This window comes from Zalophus californianus, chromosome 4, assembly GCF_009762305.2.
Source record: "Zalophus californianus isolate mZalCal1 chromosome 4, mZalCal1.pri.v2, whole genome shotgun sequence".
Taxonomy (NCBI): domain Eukaryota; kingdom Metazoa; phylum Chordata; class Mammalia; order Carnivora; family Otariidae; genus Zalophus; species Zalophus californianus.
The window spans coordinates 142,809,496-142,829,731 of NC_045598.1; the positions used below are offsets into that span (position 1 = coordinate 142,809,496).

A 20,236-nucleotide genomic window follows, 5' to 3' on the forward strand; every position below is an offset into this window, starting at 1 on the left:
CTTCTTCCTGCCCCTGAAGAGGTTTTGGGGGGTTCTATTCACTTTCCTAAAATGCATACTTTCTTAAAAAATCATATTATTCATACCCATAGCTGGAGAAGTAATCAGAAACCAGGTAATAAAGAGCTTTGCATACAATGATGAAAACTTTCTGCTTTATTCTAGAGGCAAAAGGAAGCCATTGACAGATTTTTAGGAGTAAGAGTAGTGATGTTTGCTGTTGGAGATTATAGAAGAAGGAGAAACACTGGGGTCATTCAGGTTTTGAGATAAGGTGACTGAGGTGTCTAAGAAAACCAGGCAGTCATAACCACAAAAAGGAGGTGAGAGAGTCTGGATCTGAGCCTGGGCAGAGAGGTTTTGACTAGAGCTGAAGAGTAATTCCTCTCACTCATCAAATTACGGCTCTCCATTGTTTGACTGTTCAGCAACTGTTAATAGCAGCCCGGAATTTGATAGAGGAAATGTGTTTTACTTAGCTTCAAGATCCTTAAATAAGTTCAGGAGCAAAAAGAGAAAGAACAGCACTAGGACCAAAAGGAAGTGTTAAAATATCGTCTGCCTTGAGCTGTTTTTTTTCCGAATCTCATAGGAGCCAGAGTTTCGGCTTTGGGGTGCCTGCCCCCTCTGCCTCTTTCTAGCAGTGTGACCTTGGACAAGGTATTTAAAGTGGTGGTAATAATGGTCCTTACAGCATTGAGTCGTGAGGCTTGAGTGAGAATACACATGTAATGCCTGACACATAGGAAAAATCTCAAAGAGAGCTGGCATTTTAAAAATTATAATTTTACAACCTAAAATTTTGAAATTGAGTCACTGTATCACAATTTTCGGTGACTTCATGATTTTCACAGGTGCCAGTATTAGAGTTATAGAATAAAATAGTTAGCAGGGGCTCTAAATGAGGATGTTTGTCTAGACCACTAGTAAGAGAAAAATTAACCTAGCGCATCCTGGCCTGTCACTACATATGAACACAAGTTATCTAAAACATGAAGACTTTGAACTAAATGAATACCCCAGTGTCTTCAAGCTCAAAAATTACTCAAGCAGTATCAGCAGTGATTTTGTTCCTAACCACTCTATGTGTGGCCCAGAGGGTCTATAAAGATTATAGCCTGACAGTTTCTGGGCACATCATCCCCCTGCCACCCCAGAGACCAACGAGAATTACATACCCAGTGCATATGTATGATGGGGATGAAGGAGGACACAGGAAAGAGACCCCTTCCCTTTTGCCTCCTGCCATGGGCTAAGCCCTCGGTTTTCACTCCATTTCCCGAACAATGCTATGACAACTGGTGTTATTGCTCCATCTTAGAAACAAAGCCATTTAAATAGTGAGTTGAAATAAAACAATTCAGTCACTATAGTCCTTGTTCTTTGCAATATAGGGTCCAGACTATTAGTAAAAAAAAATTTTGTTTTCATTTTTATTTTATTTTTTAAGTAAACTCTGCCCCCAACGTGGGCGCAGACTCGAGACCCGGAGACCAGAGTCTCATGCCCTACCGACTGAGCCAGCCAGGAGCCCCTAAAAAGAATTTTGTGCACACCCATGCACACGCTGCACAGATGTAGGCTTGCATGTTACATGTGGGCTAAATCCTTACAGCATTGACATGTGCACACCCACATGCACGCACTGCACAGACGTAGGCTTGAGTGTTACCTGTGGGCTAAATCCTTACAGCGTTGACATTGGTTGCCCATCAGCATTGGTCTAATAGTCCTCTGCAAGTTGAGAATGTTGGCAGCTCGTAGGCTTTTACATTACGGAGGTGCTGTGGGGAACAATTAAATGTCTGGAGCCTGCTAAGGATTATTAAGTGCTAGCGATTCCCCTCTCAGGTAATAGCTTTTGAGCCATAAAGGGACAGTTAAATAAGCACTTCCATTTTAATATCATTTTCAAGAGATAAAAAGCGTAAAATTCTATAATATCTAAATTTGGTACTGCTGTTAGGGAGGTGAAGAAACTTTAGAGTCATGTGCCTTTTATAAAGGGATAATTGCCTGCTTCTAAACTTGTTCAGATAGAATTTTTTTATTGGAGTAAATTGTAGAAGGTCCACAATGAAGGAGACTCTCTTCCAGCTGGAAGTGCACTCTTGCGCAAGAAGTCTGTGACCCATGCAGCCAAACTCCAGTGATAGTGCTTCTGAGTGGCTCGGCTCCTTTTTATCTGGTTGTTTTTCAAGCCTGAATTGTGGCAGCGGTTTGTCCCATCACCGTCAGACCTGGAGGACCTCAGCTCCTCAGTTGGCTTGCCCCTTCTCTGGCCTGATCCGAAACCTCACCCTCTTGGTTCCCTCTTTCTTCTTTAAAAACACAAAGACCGAAGTCCAAAGCCCCTTGGCCCCTGGGTCTCCATAGAGCTATCTTCCCCTTCTTTTAAGGTCAGTTTGTAGTTTGAACTTTTTTTTCTTTTTAGACCTCTTTATTTCCTGCTCACTTGAAACACACTAGATCACATGTCTGCCACCATCTCCCCTTTCCCTTCCATTGATAAACTCTTCTGGAAGTGTTTTCACTGTTGTCGGATGACCTGTTAGTTGCTGCATCTTATGGGCACTTTCAGTGTCTTACCTTGACTTTCTTGTGGCCTTTGATGCTCTGACCGCTTCTTCCTAGGACTTCTAGAATTTCCCCCCCACCCCGGTTTTCCTCCTACTATCTGGTCATTCCTTCTCAGGTTCCATCAAGGTCCTCAAATGTTGAGGTTCTCCAGGGTTTTCAGGGCAGAACTCTTTATGTGCACTTCAGGATGTGATCCCAACCATCTCCAAGACTACTTCTTCCACCATTAAACTTACCCCACTGAACCCCCCAAATGTCTGGCCCTGGCTGTCTTCAGGACTCCAACTTCTGAAGCCTACTTAGCATCTCCTCTTGGATATCTCCCAGGCATCTAAACTCATTCTGTCCAAAGCATCCACTCCCGCTACAACCTGCTCTTCCTCCAATGCTCTCATCTCAATAAATGGCTCCACAGTCCGTTAAACCTAGAAACTTAGTATCATCCTTGACAGCTAAATACAGCAAGGGCTAAGAGAGAGATTCCCAGAAGCAGACTGCTTGAGTTTCTCAGCTATCTGATTTGTTAGCTGTGTCATCATGAGTGGGATTTTTACCTCTCTTGGTTCCTCATCTGTAAATTGGAGAGAAGAGCAGTACTTATCCTCACAGTGTTGTTATCCTGATTAAATAAAATAACTTTTGTAAAGCACCTCATTATCTGTTTGTTTACCCCTTCTCCTGTTTTAATCATTATTCTGTATAGATCATAACATCCACTTCTGTTTAAAGGCATTCCGTATCTTCCATCGCCCTCCACGCCCAAATTCCTCATTTTGTCTGTCAAAACCCTGCATGCTTGGCCTTGGCCCCACCACTGCCCAGCACGGGCAGAAAACTTGTATTCTCTGGGGCTTTTTGCATACTCTTCCTTCTGCCTTCTCCCTCAGTTCCCAGCCATTTTTGCCTGGACAGCTCCTACTCATTCTGCAAGTTTCAGCCAGAATATCACTCCCTAGGAAGTCTGATCCCAGACTGCTTTGGTGCCCCGCTCTGAATCTCCACACCACCCTATAATTTGCCTATCATCTGTGCTTCATTACAATTTACCGTAATGGATTCTTTGTCCAGGTCCTCCCTCAGACTGTATTCTCTGTGAAATAAGGAACTCTTCCTTTTACTTCTTAACCTCATTGCTTGGAATATCCTGGGTGCTGAGCACATGAGTGAACAAGCATATGCACCCAGGATATCCTGGGCAGAGCTGCTTATATTGAGCAACATAATCACATAAAATATGAACCTATGGACTCTTGGGAACCTAGGAAGAAAACAGAAAGTTCACTACCTGCTCTCATAGGAGGAAAAGAATACAGAATATTTTAAATTTTTAATAAATGTTAAATATTTTCATATTTAATAAGTATTTTTATTTTAAAATATTTTAAATTCTGAGTCAAGGATGGGCTTTAATGCAGATTTAAAAAGTCAGTTTTTAAGATAGAGTGAAATGCTCCAGGTCTGTGTTTCTCAACTTTTTAAGCCCATAGTCCATTCTGAGAAACTACACAATTTCATACTCATCCTCACCCTACCACATCTGACACTTACAATGTAGGGGTCGTCTTCTGCCTATTCCCACCAGCTTAGGTTTTATTTAGCTTTACTTAGTTATGACAACATTGATTTTCAAACTATGATATCCCCATTCAGATCTCTTAAACCCCAAAATTTAAAATAAGACTCATATATTTCCTTAATGAAAGAGTATGTGCCTGAACTATATTTTTCTTTTTTTTTACTTGTGGTATGCTTCTTATTCTCATACAGTTGATTTCCTAATGATCAAGGCTTCTTCTAAACCAGGTGCAGTTACATGATAGACAATGTGATTCTACTGATGAACGGTGCATTGCAAAAAAAACCTGTGAAAGAAATTCTGGTCAAGTGCCACCCGTTGGGCCGTTTCACGGAAATGGAAGCAGTCAACATTGCGGAGACACCTTCTGATCTCTTTAAAGCCGTTCTGGTGGAAACACCATTAGGTATGAATGTGTAAGCAATTGCATCACTTCCTGTGTGTGTTATAGTTATCAGAAAATGTACATTCAATTCACAGTTTTCTCCATGAATCCAGTGTCATACTATACAGATTCCTAGGCGTGGAAGGGACATTAAGAAATCATTTAGTCCAGCTCCCTCATACTTCCGATGACAACAAATGAAAGTAACCTTCCCAAAGTCACATAAGGACCATTCGTAGCCAAGTAGGAGCTGAAGCTCATCTCCCAGCCTCCAAACCTTGTACATTGTACCAGATCATAGTAAATAAATGGTAGAACTTGCAATTTTTCAAAAAAAAATTAATTTTCGAGCTGGGCTTTATATGATTAATTTTGTTTTAAACTTCTGTCTAAATAAGGCTGTATAGAGGCAGCATTTTGTTTTAGGAAGTTTAGGAATGCCATTTTTCTGAGATGCTCAGGGGCGCCTGTCAAATGACCTGAAGCAATGATTAAATAAATGCTAATTTCATTATAATTTAGCACTGATAATAGTTCTAGCATTCAAAATGCTAATGGAATAATTTTATATACGTTATTGTCAGGAAAACTGGAGAGTAGCAATTCATAGCAATTCACTGTTGATCATGTGTCAGAATAGTTGCTGTTGAAAACAGATTTTAAAAAGGAAAAAAATGGGTCATCATTAAATGTGTGGTGCTAAGGGAGCATGATGGAAAGAGGGTAAGTCTATAATCATGGATATTTGATTCCAGGCTCTGCCTGGTCCCAACATGGTGACTTGGGGCAGTGTGGTTCCCCTCAGTTTCCTCATTTTAAAAATAATAGTATGTTAGTATAACAGAGCTTTGAAAACTAAAGAAGACACAGTTTTAGTACAACTCAGTGCTTAGCACATAGTAAGGTTGCAAATGATAAATACTACTATGAGATGAGGGGTGGGGGGGGCTTCAAAAAGTAAGCCATAAAGTGAATAGTTCCAAGGTGTCATGAGGATCAAATAAGGTAAAATATATGCAGTGTTTAGTGAACAGCTTGCACATAGTAAATATTTAGTAAATAATCACTCTTACTGTCATCATTACTGGTAGCTTGATCCATTCTGTGGCTTGCCACTCTATAGTGTTCTAGTCAGGAGTGAGCCCAGGGTGATGTGTTCAGGAAATGTTTATAATCATGCTTTGGATTACTTTATTTTGTGGTAATTTCTGCTTTCAGCTCCATTCTTTCAAGACTGTATGTCTGAAAATACCTTTGATGAACTGAATATTGAATTACTGCGTAATAAACTGTACAAAGTAAGTGTCTTCCAAAATACTGTGTTTTTCTTTATGACATAATACATCTTGGCCAGAGTTTTTTATTAAAAGTTACTTTGCCGATTAGCCAACTTTTGCAGTTATGACGCTTTGCAGACTTGGAATACAGCTTTTATAGTCCTGGTCTTCTAGTTCAATACATACATGTCAGCTTCCCCTGAAGCAGCAAGATTCTTGGGAGGAAGTTGTGCACCCCATTCTTCTCTTCATTCCTAGCTCCTTGCCTGGTGTGCCTGGGACATAAAAGCTACCAATTGGATCGATGGATGGTGGGTGGTTGGGGAGATGAGGAAGGTGAACCATATCCATTTTGAAACAACCAGCATACAGGGATGCCTGGCTGGTTCAGTTGGTAGAGCCTGTAACTCTTGATCTCAGGGTTGTAGGTTCGAGACCCGTGTTGGTTGTAGAGATTACTTAAAAATAAAATCTTTAAAAAATTAAAAAAATAATAATAAAACAACCAGCATACATAGTGATCCTTGTGTTACATAGTATCCATCTCTGTGACTGAGTTTCACCTTGCGCCACCTGGCCAGCTATCTGTCTAGACTATGCTGCCACCATTTGAGTAGCTGTATGTCCTCTGGGCTGAGCAAAACCTGTCCATTTTCACTCATACAACCATAGCATCTTTGGACAGTCTCACAGAGTAACTGAAGGAGTATATGCTGTCATGCTATATAAATAGCTGGTTATGCTAAAACATACGGTCCTTTCAAAAGCACTGTGCTGCAGGCAATTTTCCTTTTTATAAAGAAATGTATGGACTTAGAGGAGGCATCCTTGAGCTATAGCTAACAGAAAGCACTGTCCTAAGCAAATTATAAGCATTAATTCACTTAATCTAGCCAGCAAAACTATCTGCTATCCCCATTCCTCAGATGAGAAAACAGAGACATGGAGAGGTAAGATTTACTTGGTAGAAGTCAGTTAGCTAGTAAGTAATTGAGTTGGGAAGCAAACACAGTCAGTCTAACTGTTCAGCCCAGACTCTGCCTTCCCAGTGTGTCCTCCATGTTCAAAGCCAACCTAAACATGTCTCCTGAGCACCAAGAGAGATTAAATGTCAGCACAGGACCAAATCTAGAACTATTTGTTGAGCTCATAAAAGAATTTGGCACTCTAATTATTAGAGTAACAGAAATTAACCATGTGAAATAAACCCAAGAACCATGCAAAAAAAGTACTTGTTAAGGAATCATAAGGGACGATAAATACAATTTTGTTCTATTTTAAAGCTGTGCAACATGCTTCAATGTGAAAGTTTGTATCAAATTTTTAATAAAATATCGCCCTGCAGGACAAGTAATTCAACCTCCATTAAAGTATTTAATAAGCCATGAAAAGCTGATCTAGAAATTTCCAAAGGAAAATATCTTCATTTTATTGTTTTATGATCTTCTTTTTAAGTCTTACCTCGAGGCATTCTATAAATTCTGTAAGAATCATGGTGATGTCACAGGAGAAATCATGTGTCCTATTCTTGAGGTAAGAAAGTCCTTGAATTTCTTTATGCCAAATAATGTGCTCACACACTTTTCACTTATAAAATCCTACTTCTATTTCTTTATGTTCGAAGTTCCTTTATCTACGGGCGCCTGGATGGCTGTCAGTTAAGCATCAGCCTTCGGCTCAGGTCATGGGATCAAACCCCACATTGGGCTCCCCACTCAGCTGGGAGCCTAATTCTCCCCCTCCCTCCACCCCCCTTCTCATGCTCATTCTCTCTCATGCTTCTGTCTCTCTGTCTCTCAAATAAATAAAGAAAAACTTTACAAAAAACTCCTTTATCTAAAAATAAAATAAACAACATATATTATTGTATATATCATTTGATGCCTTCAGTTAAGAGTGGTATTTTCCAAGTTTTCTAAATAGAAGAGTTATTTTGGAATTAGAATAATGCTTATAAAAGTTTTGTCATGATTCATTTTGATGTAATCTAACAAAGTAGAATATAGTTGGTTAAAAATTTGGTATACTATGAGCAACTGGTAGACTATGAGTACTTGTAATAATAACCCAACTTCCCTCCAACAAGGAACATTGGGCAAGCTGGGAATTCTCACAGTGTGGAACCAAAGTCCACTGTAGGCCTTGTTCCTTATATAAATCCTAAAATAAAGGACACTCAAACAATCCTCAAGCATTCCAGCTCTGAGTACGAAGACTCTTCGGGTTAGGTGATTCACAGTTGACATGCTCATTAAATTACGTGTCAGATGCCACCGCTGCTTTCTACCTCTCTAGTTGATGCTATAATATTTTTAATTTCTCTTTATTATCACAGATTTCATCTATGCTCAGAGATCCTCTTGCTTGCATGTGCGATCTCAGAGATTGAGGCCAGAGATCAGAAGGATCTGGGGACATCTTGGGCATAGTTTGTATTGTGTTAATAGATCTCTTTTGCTGGCTTCACTTGAATGGGGAGGGGCAGATACCATTCTAGACTTAGAAGAGCCCTTTGCTTTGCCCTGTGAAACTAAAGAATACCTTTAATCATTAGATTATCTGTCACAGTGACTTCATTGGTAGGTAGATTAAATAGTTCAATGACTTCTGATTTCAAGAAAAGCCTGATAAGAACTGCCCTTTAGGCAAAAAAGGAAAAAACAAAAAACCTGAATAACTCCATCTGCATATATTTTAACCTAATATTCTGAAACTGCATATGATAAAATGAGTTCCCCTCAAAACATCTAAATTAAAATTTTACAGTTAAAGATTCTTTGCTATCCCCTGTTGAAACGCTGCAAGCAAAAGCTGTCCTTGAAGTAAAAATTTATCACTGGAAAACTCCAAAAAATCTTTTTTGCCTTTATCTATATTACACAGGAAGTAGGCATTGATAAATAAATAACATATTTTTTAAAGATTTTATTTGTTTATTTGACAGAGAGAGACACAGGGATAGAGGGAACACAAGCAGGGGGAGTGGGAGAGGGAGAAGCAGGCTCCCCATGGAGCAGGGAGCCCAACGTGGGGCTCGATCCCAGGACTGGGACTATGACCTGAGCCAAAGGCAGACGCTTAATGACTGAGCCACCCAGGCTCCCCAAATAAATAACATTCTTTTTAAGGTATACTAAATGTCAGAAAGTGAGCTAGTCTTTTTCAGACATTCTGATCACATAGCATAAGTAACCTGCTGGACCTATGAAGCACTCCCCTTTCTGGTCATAAATTTATAACTACTAGCCACACTATAAGAAGCCACATTATCTATGGCTCGAAAGTGTAATTTCTACTGGCATAATTTCTGTGGTTTAGAAATGGCTTGTGTGCTTTATATCCACAAAATAGGTAAATAAGAGCTATGGTAAAACTCAACCCTACAAAAGATATACAATGACACTATTAATAGTTAACATTTATTATGTGCCAGATACTATGCTTTATATACTTGAATTCACTTAGACTTCAAAACAGCACAATGGGGGCTCCTGGGTGGCTCAATTGGTTAAGCGTCTGCCTTCCTCAGGTCATGATCCCAGGGGTATTGGGATCAAGCTCCCTGTCAGGACTCCCTGCTCAGTGGGGAGTCTGCTTCTTCCTCTCTTCCTTACCCTCCCCCCTGTTCATGCTCTCTCTCAAATGAATAAATAAAAAAAACCAGCACAACGAAAATTTAAAAACAGCACAACATGGGAGTTTAGTATCTGTTTTTCAGAACAGGCAACTGAGGCACAAAGGAGGCTAGTAACTTGGCTGATGACACACAACTAATAAGTGGTAATGTCAGAATTTGAAGCCAGGTTGCCTAGCTCTGGATCCTCTATGTTTATCCACTATATTACCTCTACATTAAAATCACCATTCACAATTCTTGTATAAAAGTAAGTGCTAATTCAGTGTGCCTGGATGGCTCAGTTAAGCATCTGCTTTCCCCTCAGATCATGATCCTGGGATCCTGGAATCCAGCCCTGTGTTGGGCTCCCTGCTCAGTGGGAAGCTGCTTCTCCCTCTCCCTCTGCCGTTCCCCCTGCTTGTGCTCTCTCTCTCTCTCAAATAAATAAATCTTCTTTTTGAAAGTAAGTGCTAATTCATAAGCAAGATCATATTGCATGTGCTATAAAAATCAGAAATAGATAAGAATTATGCCTCTGTAATCCTCAGTAATGCAGAAAGACAGCATAGTATTAGAAGAATCCTTATCACTGTAAGGGTTTGATCAAACTACTATATACCCAGTGTTCCCATTATCCCTTTCCTATCCATGATACTACCACATTAGATTAGGTTTTCTTCAAGCTGTGTTAAAAAAAAAAAGTCCATTTAACTATCTTTATATTATGTAGAAGTATTAGTTACACATAGCATGCAATTATAACGTCTCTAATGATATGATCAGAAGAGATTTGTCAGATTTATATAAATTGATATATAAATATATCAGATCATGTAATTACCCTCCATTTTATTTGTGCAACAGTAGAGCACTTCCAGTTACAAAGTTCTTCCATATAGGTTCTTATTTAATCTCAGTTGACAGGAGACATCAAAAGACTTAATATGGTAAAAGAGAGCATTAACCTGGCCTTGCATTCAAAAATTTGACCTAATTACAAGATTGTGACTTCATATGGAAAAAAAAAGAAAAAGAAACTGACTTATATTCAAGGCAGTGCACTGCAGCATACTGTTTGCCTTTATGCTTTTTATTATTTATTTGTCTTTGCTCTTCTGACAACCTATATGTTCAATGAGACAGTGAAAAACAAGCACAGAATAAGTGTGTTTCATCTTCCTGAGCTAGTGAGGCAGGCTCAATTCCAGTTCACTTCACTCTCTTCCCCTCCACCCACTTCCCCCACAAGGTATTCCTGTCCTCCAATAATGAACCGGCAAGAATGTGTGACCTGACAGCCCAACTCTATTATGTGCAACTGATAATGATCTTGATTAAGTCAACAGTACACTTTACAACAACAACAAAAAATAAGTTATGGTTTTAAAATGAATGCGTGAAAGGGGTTAGGACATCTGGCGTCACGGGTGCCACACAGGAAGCCAACCCTCCATAAATGATAGAGAAGGCTTAAGTGAAATCGAATACCACCCCATTTACTCTCATCCATAATCAGATGTTGTGTCAAACTGTCCGCTTAGGGATGGTCAGACAGCAGATAGCCCTTTTAGAATTTCCAGGTTACAGTTCTTTTCACTAAGAATACACACACTCACACACAAAAAGCCTCTAAGACTAGAAGCAGATACTAAGGTACATATGCAGGCAGTTATAATAAAAGGGAAATTAAAGTATAATAGGGAATCAAAGGAGATCATATCCAATTGGGGAGGAAATAGAAGGGCTTCTTGTTAAAAAAAAAAAATGGCATTTGATGGGACCCTCCAATGCAAGTAAGATTCCAACATGGAAGGTTCTGGAATGAAGTACACACACTGTAGGCAAAGGGAAGAAGTATTTACAAGAACAAGATGTTGGAGTGTTCAGAGAACCTATTGTATAATCAAAGTCCTCTCTTGGCATGGCCCGTGAAGCCTTTCCTGTTCTCTTCCCAGCTACCTGTCCGGCCTACTTCTTCACCTGCTTTCCCAGTGCTGGAGCCATGACCATTCCTCTAAAATGTTGTGCTTTATAACTTCATGCATCTCCCTCCTCTAGAATGGCCTCTGCTGCTGGGCATGTCTGCAATGCTCCCTATTCCACCCCACTTCTCTCCTGAAAATCCTAACATCTTCTGCAGCAGTGTATGTCGATTATAGCTCAATAAAACTGGGGGGGGAAAGTGAAGAAGTGAAAAAAAAAACTCTAACATCTTAGAGCTAGAAAGCCATTAAAGGGCATGTGGGACAATTAACTCTATTGTTGCTCCTCCTGCTCTAATTTTTATTTCAAGGTTTCTGATTGCCATGAAATCTTCCTCTTGCGTTTCTTCTGTCCCTGGAAGGTCTAAAATTCCCGACAGTTACATACAGTAGCCAGGGGCAGCTGCCTTTGCTTCCAAATGAGGCCACTCCCTGCTTCTGGGTCACCCATACTTTCTATGAGGTCAATCAAAAGGATCAGAAGGAACCAACTCTCACCCTCCTGATAGGAAACACCTGTTCTAACAAAAGAGTTCCAGTAAAATCTGTTGCAAGTCTGGATTTGTTAATTCGTCAAAAGTAAGCTGATCAAAGGATATTGTAGAGCAATCTATTTCAGCTATTGTGTGTGTACAAATAACCTTGGAATCCTGTTAAAATGCAAGCCCTGGTTTAGTAGGGCTGGACTATGGCCTGAGACTCTGCATTTCTTTTTTTCATGACCTGAGCCGAAAACAGGAGTAGGACACTTAACCGACTGAGCCGCCAGGTGCCCTGAGATTCTGCATTTCTGGCAAGCTTCTGGGTGACATCAAAGCTACTGACCCAAGGAACACACCTTGAGTAGCAACATTGTAGAGAATATTGGAGAATTTTGAAAGAATCACAGACCATTCTGTTGGATTCAGTAAACAGCTATGATCTTCCTACATGTCAGGCACTAACAATAAACAAGAGCAGCATGATTTCCCTCAAAGATTTTACAGTGTAGTAAGGAGAAAAATAATTTCCAGATTTTAAAATAAAGTAAGTGCAGGGTGTTTCAGGTATATAGAGAGGAGTTTCTCAGCTCAAGGACACTATGACAAAACTCCCATGATGGGCAGAGAGGATCCCATGAAGGACAGACTGAGAAGGAATGGTCGGAGGAGGTAGGAGGAGAACCAAGAGACAGAAGAAACATGAAGGCCAAAGGAATAGTAAGAAATTTCAAGAAAAACTGAGTGGTTAGAGGAAATTGACCTGACGTGGAGCTGTTTGCTCAGGTGCCTGGTGGTGCTCAGCACAAAGACAGGACATGAGTATATGTGACCCACCTGAAAGATAATGAGGTCCAACCCTATCGTCTTTCAAGTGAGGAAACAGGCCTGAGAGGAAGGTAACTTGTCCTGAGCCACCTAATCCTGAGCTACACAGTTAGATTGATTAATATCCAACTTAGAACTTTCAAGAAGAAAACCAAAACTATCAAAGTACAAACAAATGGTAAGTAACATAAAGTTTTATTAGGTTAAAAAAAATCATACATCAAGAACCAGAGAGAGATGTTAACATTTACGACACAAACCCTTTGTTCCAAACACCCTGCCAGGCACTTCCACTTACATTATCTTGTCCTATCCCTGGACAGACCCCAGCAAGTAGGTACTATTCCCATTTTTTATGGAAGAGATATTTGAGACTCCAGTGACCTGTGTGACGAAGACCCATGAATAATGAATTGCAGAGCTCCTGGGAAGTAAAGTTCAGTGGAGTTTCAAGAGTCATGGACCATTAACACTGTGTGATCCTTCCCTGGCAAGCAAAATTACTCCATTATAAAAAGAGGCTAAGAGTTGGGCACCTGGGTGGCTCAACTGGTTAAGCATCTGCCTTCGGCTCAGGTCATGATCCCAGGCTCCTGGGATCGAGCCCCACGTAGGGCTCCCTGCTCAGCGGGGAAGTCTGCTTCTCCTTCTCCCTCTGCTCCCTCTGCTCATGCTCTCTCTCTCTCTGTCAAAATAAAGAAATAAAATCTTAAAAAAAAAAAAGGCTAAGGGAACATTAATAACACGTTTGTATTAAAATTAGACATAAATCTGGAAAGGAAAGAAAAGCAAATCACTCTGGAAATGAATTTGTCTACATAGGGTTCTGTTTATTGCATTTAGTACATGGTTAGATTTCACTGATTTTATGTCTTGCAAATTCAGTTTGAGGCTGACAGACGTGCTTTTATCATCACTCTTAACTCCTTTGGCACTGAACTGAGCAAAGAGGACCGGGAGACCCTCTACCCTACCTGCGGCAAGCTGTACCCTGAAGGGTTGCGCCTTTTGGCTCAAGCAGAAGACTTTGATCAGATGAGGAGAGTAGCAGACCATTATGGAGTACGTAACTACACCAGGCACCCCGAATGTTCACATTTCATCACCTGTACTTTAGAAGTTCACACATCAAATTTACATGTTCTCCCTAAATCAGTTACGTTTGTAAGGTAGAAAGCAGTGCCATTCTAGAACTGTCTCTCCCAAAGAAGTACTTCAAGTTTCTAATCCATGTGGGTTGGTTTTTTTGTTTTTTGTTTTTTGGGGTTTTTTTTGAGGTTCCTGCCAGGCAAGTACTTGTTTAAATCTCCAAGGAGCAGTCATTTGAGCACGTCTTTTGAAGTGCTTGATAAAGCAAGTTCCCCAAGGGACTGGTGCAGTGTTCTGGATATGTGAGCTCCTGTCAAAGTTACATAAAATAGCCTGACCCAGCAGTCCTTTACCCATTGGGTAAACAAACTTAGGCACAGAATGTCTACTTAAAATACAAGGGAGAATATGGACATATTGGTTTCTGCCATTCCCTTTAATCAGTGGCCAGGAGTAGGGAATGGAAGAAGGGCTGCTATGTCCTTCCCTTACTCCACATCCAAATGCTCTCAAGAGCCCGCGGTTTCTCAGCTCATCCCTTGATTCCATTCCTTCTGGTTTATGTTAACATAATGCTCTCCAGGTAACTTTTCCAGAACTGGAATGACACTCTTTTATCTTTTCTTATGGGTTCCTGAAGTTTCCAGGAAAGAGAAGTCAGCAAACTGCATAAACCTTTGTAGTAGCTCATGTCATCACAAGAGGCTTTTTAGCATAATACTAAATTTTGAGCTTCTCCCCAGTTTCCACCCCTTCCGCACTTGAAATTCCATGTGAATTTTATCAGCTGTCATTTCAAAGAACCCATGAACCCATGCTGGTTAAACTACAAGCATTCATTTATCCTCTGTAATGTGCCCAACTAGCCCTAAGAACCTAATGCAGAAATTAGCTCATACAAGGTATATTGAGAGTAGAATTGCTCTTGCCTCTTACCCTGTAAGGCCTGAATAAGCCAGTAGGCTAGAAATCCATCCATACTCTTTTATCTGGATTTTTTGATATTTTTTCAGGAGGCCAAGGATCCTGCAAAAAATACTCATTCCTTTTGGATAGATTTTTTTAGAACAGATACATCATTTCTCTATTGCTAGGAAAATATCTTCATACATACTTATAAGAAATGAGAATCTGTTTAAAAATAGCCTCTGTTTTTTAGGTATACAAGCCTTTGTTTGAGGCTGTGGGTGATGGCAGTGGAGGAAAGACATTGGAGGATGTGTTTTATGAGCGTGAGGTATGATATAAATGGGAATGCTCTTAGTTTATGTATGCTTTTTCTCTTACTCTCTGTTTTAGATGTTTTCTTACTTTGGGTTTTCCTTTGGGGGGCTTCTTTTTACAGTTGATCAGTTCAGTTGATTAAGCTCATTCACAATTTGACAGCCAAATGGGTATTAGTATCTCTGCCTTGGAGGCCCAGTGGTTCACATATGATGGTTTCCCGTTGAATTGTCCTATCCAGAAACACAATGTGTCCTATCCAGTACACATAGTGAAGCTCTGGAAAGAATGCAGCTATTCCATAATAACTAGAGAATCAGAGCTAGGACATTCTCATGATCATATATTGACTATCCTCATGGTGAATACTCTTTTAGGTGCATCTCACTCTCTAATCCATCCCTTCTTCAAGAAGGATTTGTCTACAGTTATAATTTAGGAGCACAGTTATAACACTTAGGAATTATTTATATGGAAATCTCTCTGGAGAGTCTAGACTATTCTCTTTCCCAGAAAAACAGAGGAGTAATCCATTTATAGTCAATTCCTGGGCTACTGAACTGTTCAACAAAAGGGCTTTTTTTAAGAGGGATGGGGATACCAGATAAGGTCTCTCAAATCTAGAGAACTTTTCTAGTGTATGTTATTCATTTCTCTAACACTACTGGCCCTTCCCTTTCAATTGATTGACAGAAAACCCTGAAATTTATCCAGATTTTAGGGTAGGACTGGCTTCCCAACAGCTCTCTAGGGCCTGTCACAGAAAGAAACAAAAACAATGCAAGTTATTCCATATATTAGGGATGTTTTTTAAATTCCACACTATTGCACAACTGCTTCAAAAAGGCTGTTAAGCTGCCCTTGGCACGAAAAATAAGTGTTCCTGAAAGCAAGGACCTCCACTTCCTGAATACTTAGCTTGACATTTTCAGAACTGCATGAGGGACTTAGTACCTCTCATCCTTTTTTCAAAATGGAAAAGAATAAAAGAATTGTTCCATTTCAGACTTTACCTCAGTTAAACAATTTTTTTTTAATTTTCTTTTACTGATCTACCTTCTGCAGGAAAAAATACCTAACTCAACCATACGTCAAGTTGCTGCAGAACATCCTAAGAAAGCTCGTAATGTCACTCATTGCAAATTCCAGGGGCCTGTGACATTGCCCTGGAGGAGAGTTAGGCAGCCTATAAACCTTTTTAACATTTTCAAAGTTGTGGCCAAGGAAAAATAGTTTACCTAAGTGAGACAAGCCCGCTAGCTAGAAGCCAGCTATATATATTACTACAAAGTTCCTCACATACATACACACACAAACACCAAGATTTTCCCAGGAATCTTTGTGGCAGCAGTGCCGCAAAGATTTGGAGTTTGTCTAGTGATTCTATAAACCTACTTTATTTATTTTTTTATAAACTTACTTTTTAAACTACTACAGTCCATCTTTATCTGGAGAGTGACACTAAAGTTCCCTTTAGAACTTAATGAATTGCTACCGTTTTTCTCTATTTGACCCAGTTTGGACATTGCCTGTTTAAATACAATAAGCACTGTACAAACACAAGCCAGTCTGGAGTTTAATATTATTTCATAAATGTAGTACGCTCAAGCTCCCGGTAAGTGACGGTCTGTATTGTTTTTTCCTTCCTCAGGTACAAATGAACGTGCTGGCGTTCAACAGGCAATTCCACTATGGTGTGTTTTACGCATACACAAAGCTGAAGGAACAAGAAATGAGAAATATTGTGTGGATAGCAGAATGCATTTCACAAAGACATCGAACCAAAATTAACAGTTACATTCCAATTTTATAACCCAGTGTGGGGCCTCCAGTGCAGAACATCTTAAATATTAAGAAGAGCTTCCAAGGAAAATAAAAAGAGTTGTGTTATCTGGGTTACACAAAAACAATTCACATTGCAGCTTCATGAGTTGCAGACCCACTAGAAACATAGTAAACCAACAGAAACAAAGTGATTTTTTTTTTTTCCCAGCAGCCTTAAATTTTGTTTCCACATTTATGTCTCACTCTTTACCAGACCTTAGACATTAATTCTAATTAACCCTTTGGTACTTTTCCGACTCTTGTTTGGTTGTATTAACAATCAGATCTAATTTAAGTGTTTTACTCCTGTTTTCACTTGCTTCTCTGCAGGCCCCCATACTGTCTGCTATACTTTCCTTCACCTAGGTCCACAAAAATCCTGGGTTGTGTGAGGCCAGCATTGACCACATGTGATGAAAATATTGTTTTGTTTTTAAGATCTGATGTGATTTTTTGAGAGAGAGAGAGAGAGAGCATGTGCATGTGCCCACAGGTAGGGGGTGGGGCAGAGGGAGAGAATCTTCAAGCAGACTCCCCACTGAGCACAAAGCCCAAAGTAGGTCTCAGTCCCAGAACACACGAGATCATGACCTGAGCCAAAACCAAGAGGTGGTTGCTCAATCAGCTGAGCCACCCAGGTACCTCCAAATGGTAAGATACTTAAAATAGACAATGTGATGATTTGATGCACATATACACTGTGAAAGGATACCCCCATCAAGTTAGTTATACATCCATCACTTCACAGTTGCCTCTCCCCACCCGCAACCTCCCACCCCTGCCCAGAACATTTGAGTTCTACTCTCTTGGCAAATTTCAGTTATACAGTAGTGTTATCAACTATAGTCACCATGTTATACATCAGATCCTCAAACCTTACTTATCTTATAACTGAAAGTTTGTCCTCTTTTACTAACCCCCTCCATATTCCCCAGCCCCCAGCCTCTGGCAACCACTTTTCTACTCACTGTTTCTAGGAGTTAAGTTGTTTCCTTTTTTTAGATTACACATTTACGTGAAAATTGAAAGGTGTAGCTAAGATTTTAATAATTTTATGATTAGATTAAATAATGTTTTTCTTAAGATTTATGGAGGCATGGAAGAGTAGATGATAATGGTTCTCAGCTCTCAGTGTCCAGATCATGTGGTTGTACATAAGGATTCACCCTGGTGGTGTGATGACAGTGATTTATATTGAATAAAACTTTCAAACCCTCAAAGGCTTTTCAGTAGAAAGATCAGAGGAAAATTATGCAATATCCACACATGCAAATACATAAACATAAATCATAGAGAATAAATACTTCACAGTTTAATTGTCCCTTGTGCTAGGTATAATTCTGTGAAATACCAGGTTTATCTGAGCCATAGAATTTAACATGAGTCGTTAACAGTGGTTTTAATCATTTGGGTTCACATAACCCTTTAAGAATCTGATGAACACGGGGGGCCTGGGTGGCTCAGTCGTTAAGCGCCTGCCTTCGGCTCAGGTCATGATGCCAGGGTCCTGGGATCCAGCCCCACATCGGGCTCCCGGCTTGGCAGGGAGCCTGCTTCTCCCTCTCCCACTCCCCTTGCTTGTGTTCCTGCTCTCACTGTCTCTTTGTCAAATAAGTAAAATCTTAAAAAAAAAAAAAATCTGATGAACACTCTGGCCACTTTCCCTCAGGATAATAGACATCTGCACATTCACCCAAAATTTTGCATAGTTTTTGAAAAGACTATGGATCCTCTAAAATCCATTCGTGTGCAACCTAGAGGTCCACAGACTCCACGTTAAAAACCTCCATTGCATAGGCCACAGAATAAAAGAAAAGTCACGGATGAGAAAGTATTTAAGAAATAAAAGTATTCCTATACCCCTCCATCTCTTGGAAGGGCATCCTGTTTGGCTGAGCAAGCATTTTCAAAGTGGAGGCTCATGTTTTGGTAGAAAGGGCTCCTTGGGTGCCTGGGTGGCTCAGTTGAAAAAAGAAAGGGCTCCTCACCTGGCCAGCAAGGTCAGTCATGTCAATCATGGAAATGATGGAGGGAAAGCAGTCACAAGCAGTTTGCTGTCATACTAAATTGAAATTACGATCCAAAACATCCAACTTTACTTTTTGAAACTATTGATGTTCATAATCCATCGAATGCACTAACCAATGTTACTGTTTTTTGCAAGAAGAGTAGGTGAAAACTTTGTGGATTGGCTGAAAATAAATGCTGATCTATAAATATAGTCAACTAATCTTTGACAAAGAAGCAAAAGCAATACAATAGACCAAAAATAGTGCCTTAGCAAATGGGGCTGGAACAACTGGGCATCCATATGCAAAAAAAAAAAAAAAAAAAAGCTAGACACAAACCTTATACCTTTCACAAAAATAACTCAAATGGAATATGATTTAAATACATGACCTATATAATGACCTAAATATAAAACATGAAACTATAAAGCTCCTAGGAGATAACATAGGAGAAAACCTATATGATCTTGGGTATGGTGATGCCATTTTTGATACAACACCAAAGACAACCCAGGAAAGAGAATTGATAGCTGGACTTTGTAAAAATTAAAATTTTCTGCTGTGCAAAAGCCAATATCAGAATTACAAGACAAGCTATAGACTAGGAGAAAATATTTGCAAAAGACATACCTGATAAAATAATGCTATCCAAAGTATATTAAAAAAAAATTAGAAAGCAAACAACCTGATTAATAAATGAGCCAAAGACCTTAACAGACACCTCAACAATGAAGACATAACAGGCGGCGAAGAAACATGAAAAGAACTTAAATGTCATGTCGTCAGGGAAATACAAATTAAAACAACAATAAGGTACTATTACACTCCTATTAGAATGGTCAAAGTCCAGAACATGGGCAACTCCCAAAGCTGGCAAGGATATGGAGCAACAGGAACTCTTTAGTCATTGCTGGTAGGAAGGAGTTGAAACTTATGTCCACACAAAAACCTGCACATAAATCTTTATAGCAGCTTTATTCATAATTGCCAAAACTTGAAAGCAACCAAATGCCCTTTAGTAGATAAATGGATAAACAGTGGTACATCCAAACAATGGAGTATTATTCAGCACTAAAAGGAAAGCTATCCAGTCATGAAAAGACAGAGAAACCGTAAATGCATATTGCTAAGTGAAATAAGACAATCTGAAAAGACTACATAATATGTTTTCAACTATACGACATTTTGAAAAAAAAACTAGGGAGACAAAAACTAGGAGTGTAATAGTACCTTATTGTTATCAGAGGTGGAAGGGATTGGAGGGGGAGATGAATAGGCAAAACAGGATTTTCAAGGCAGGGGAAATACTCCGTATGATATGATAATGGATATATGCCATACATTTGTCCACACGCCTGTCATATACA

The 20,236-nt window shown here is 39.6% G+C and overlaps 1 protein-coding gene across 2 annotated transcripts in view; it reads left to right on the top strand.

The window, feature by feature from the left end:
• Window positions 1-19,844, top strand: part of ATP6V0D2 (ATPase H+ transporting V0 subunit d2) — a 45,688-nt gene extending 25,844 nt beyond the window's left edge. The window contains exons 3-8 of one of the 2 annotated variants that reach the window (XM_027581946.2): window positions 4,384-4,562; window positions 5,760-5,839; window positions 7,274-7,351; window positions 13,609-13,785; window positions 14,972-15,049; window positions 16,688-19,844. In XM_027581946.2, coding sequence (XP_027437747.1) covers window positions 4,384-4,562; window positions 5,760-5,839; window positions 7,274-7,351; window positions 13,609-13,785; window positions 14,972-15,049; window positions 16,688-16,849 — 754 coding nt within the window. In that variant the 3' untranslated portion in view covers window positions 16,850-19,844. The remainder of the gene's footprint in view (window positions 1-4,383; window positions 4,563-5,759; window positions 5,840-7,273; window positions 7,352-13,608; window positions 13,786-14,971; window positions 15,050-16,687) is intronic. The other variant, XM_027581950.2, reaches the window with a different exon arrangement.
• Window positions 19,845-20,236: the final 392 nt, after the last annotated feature.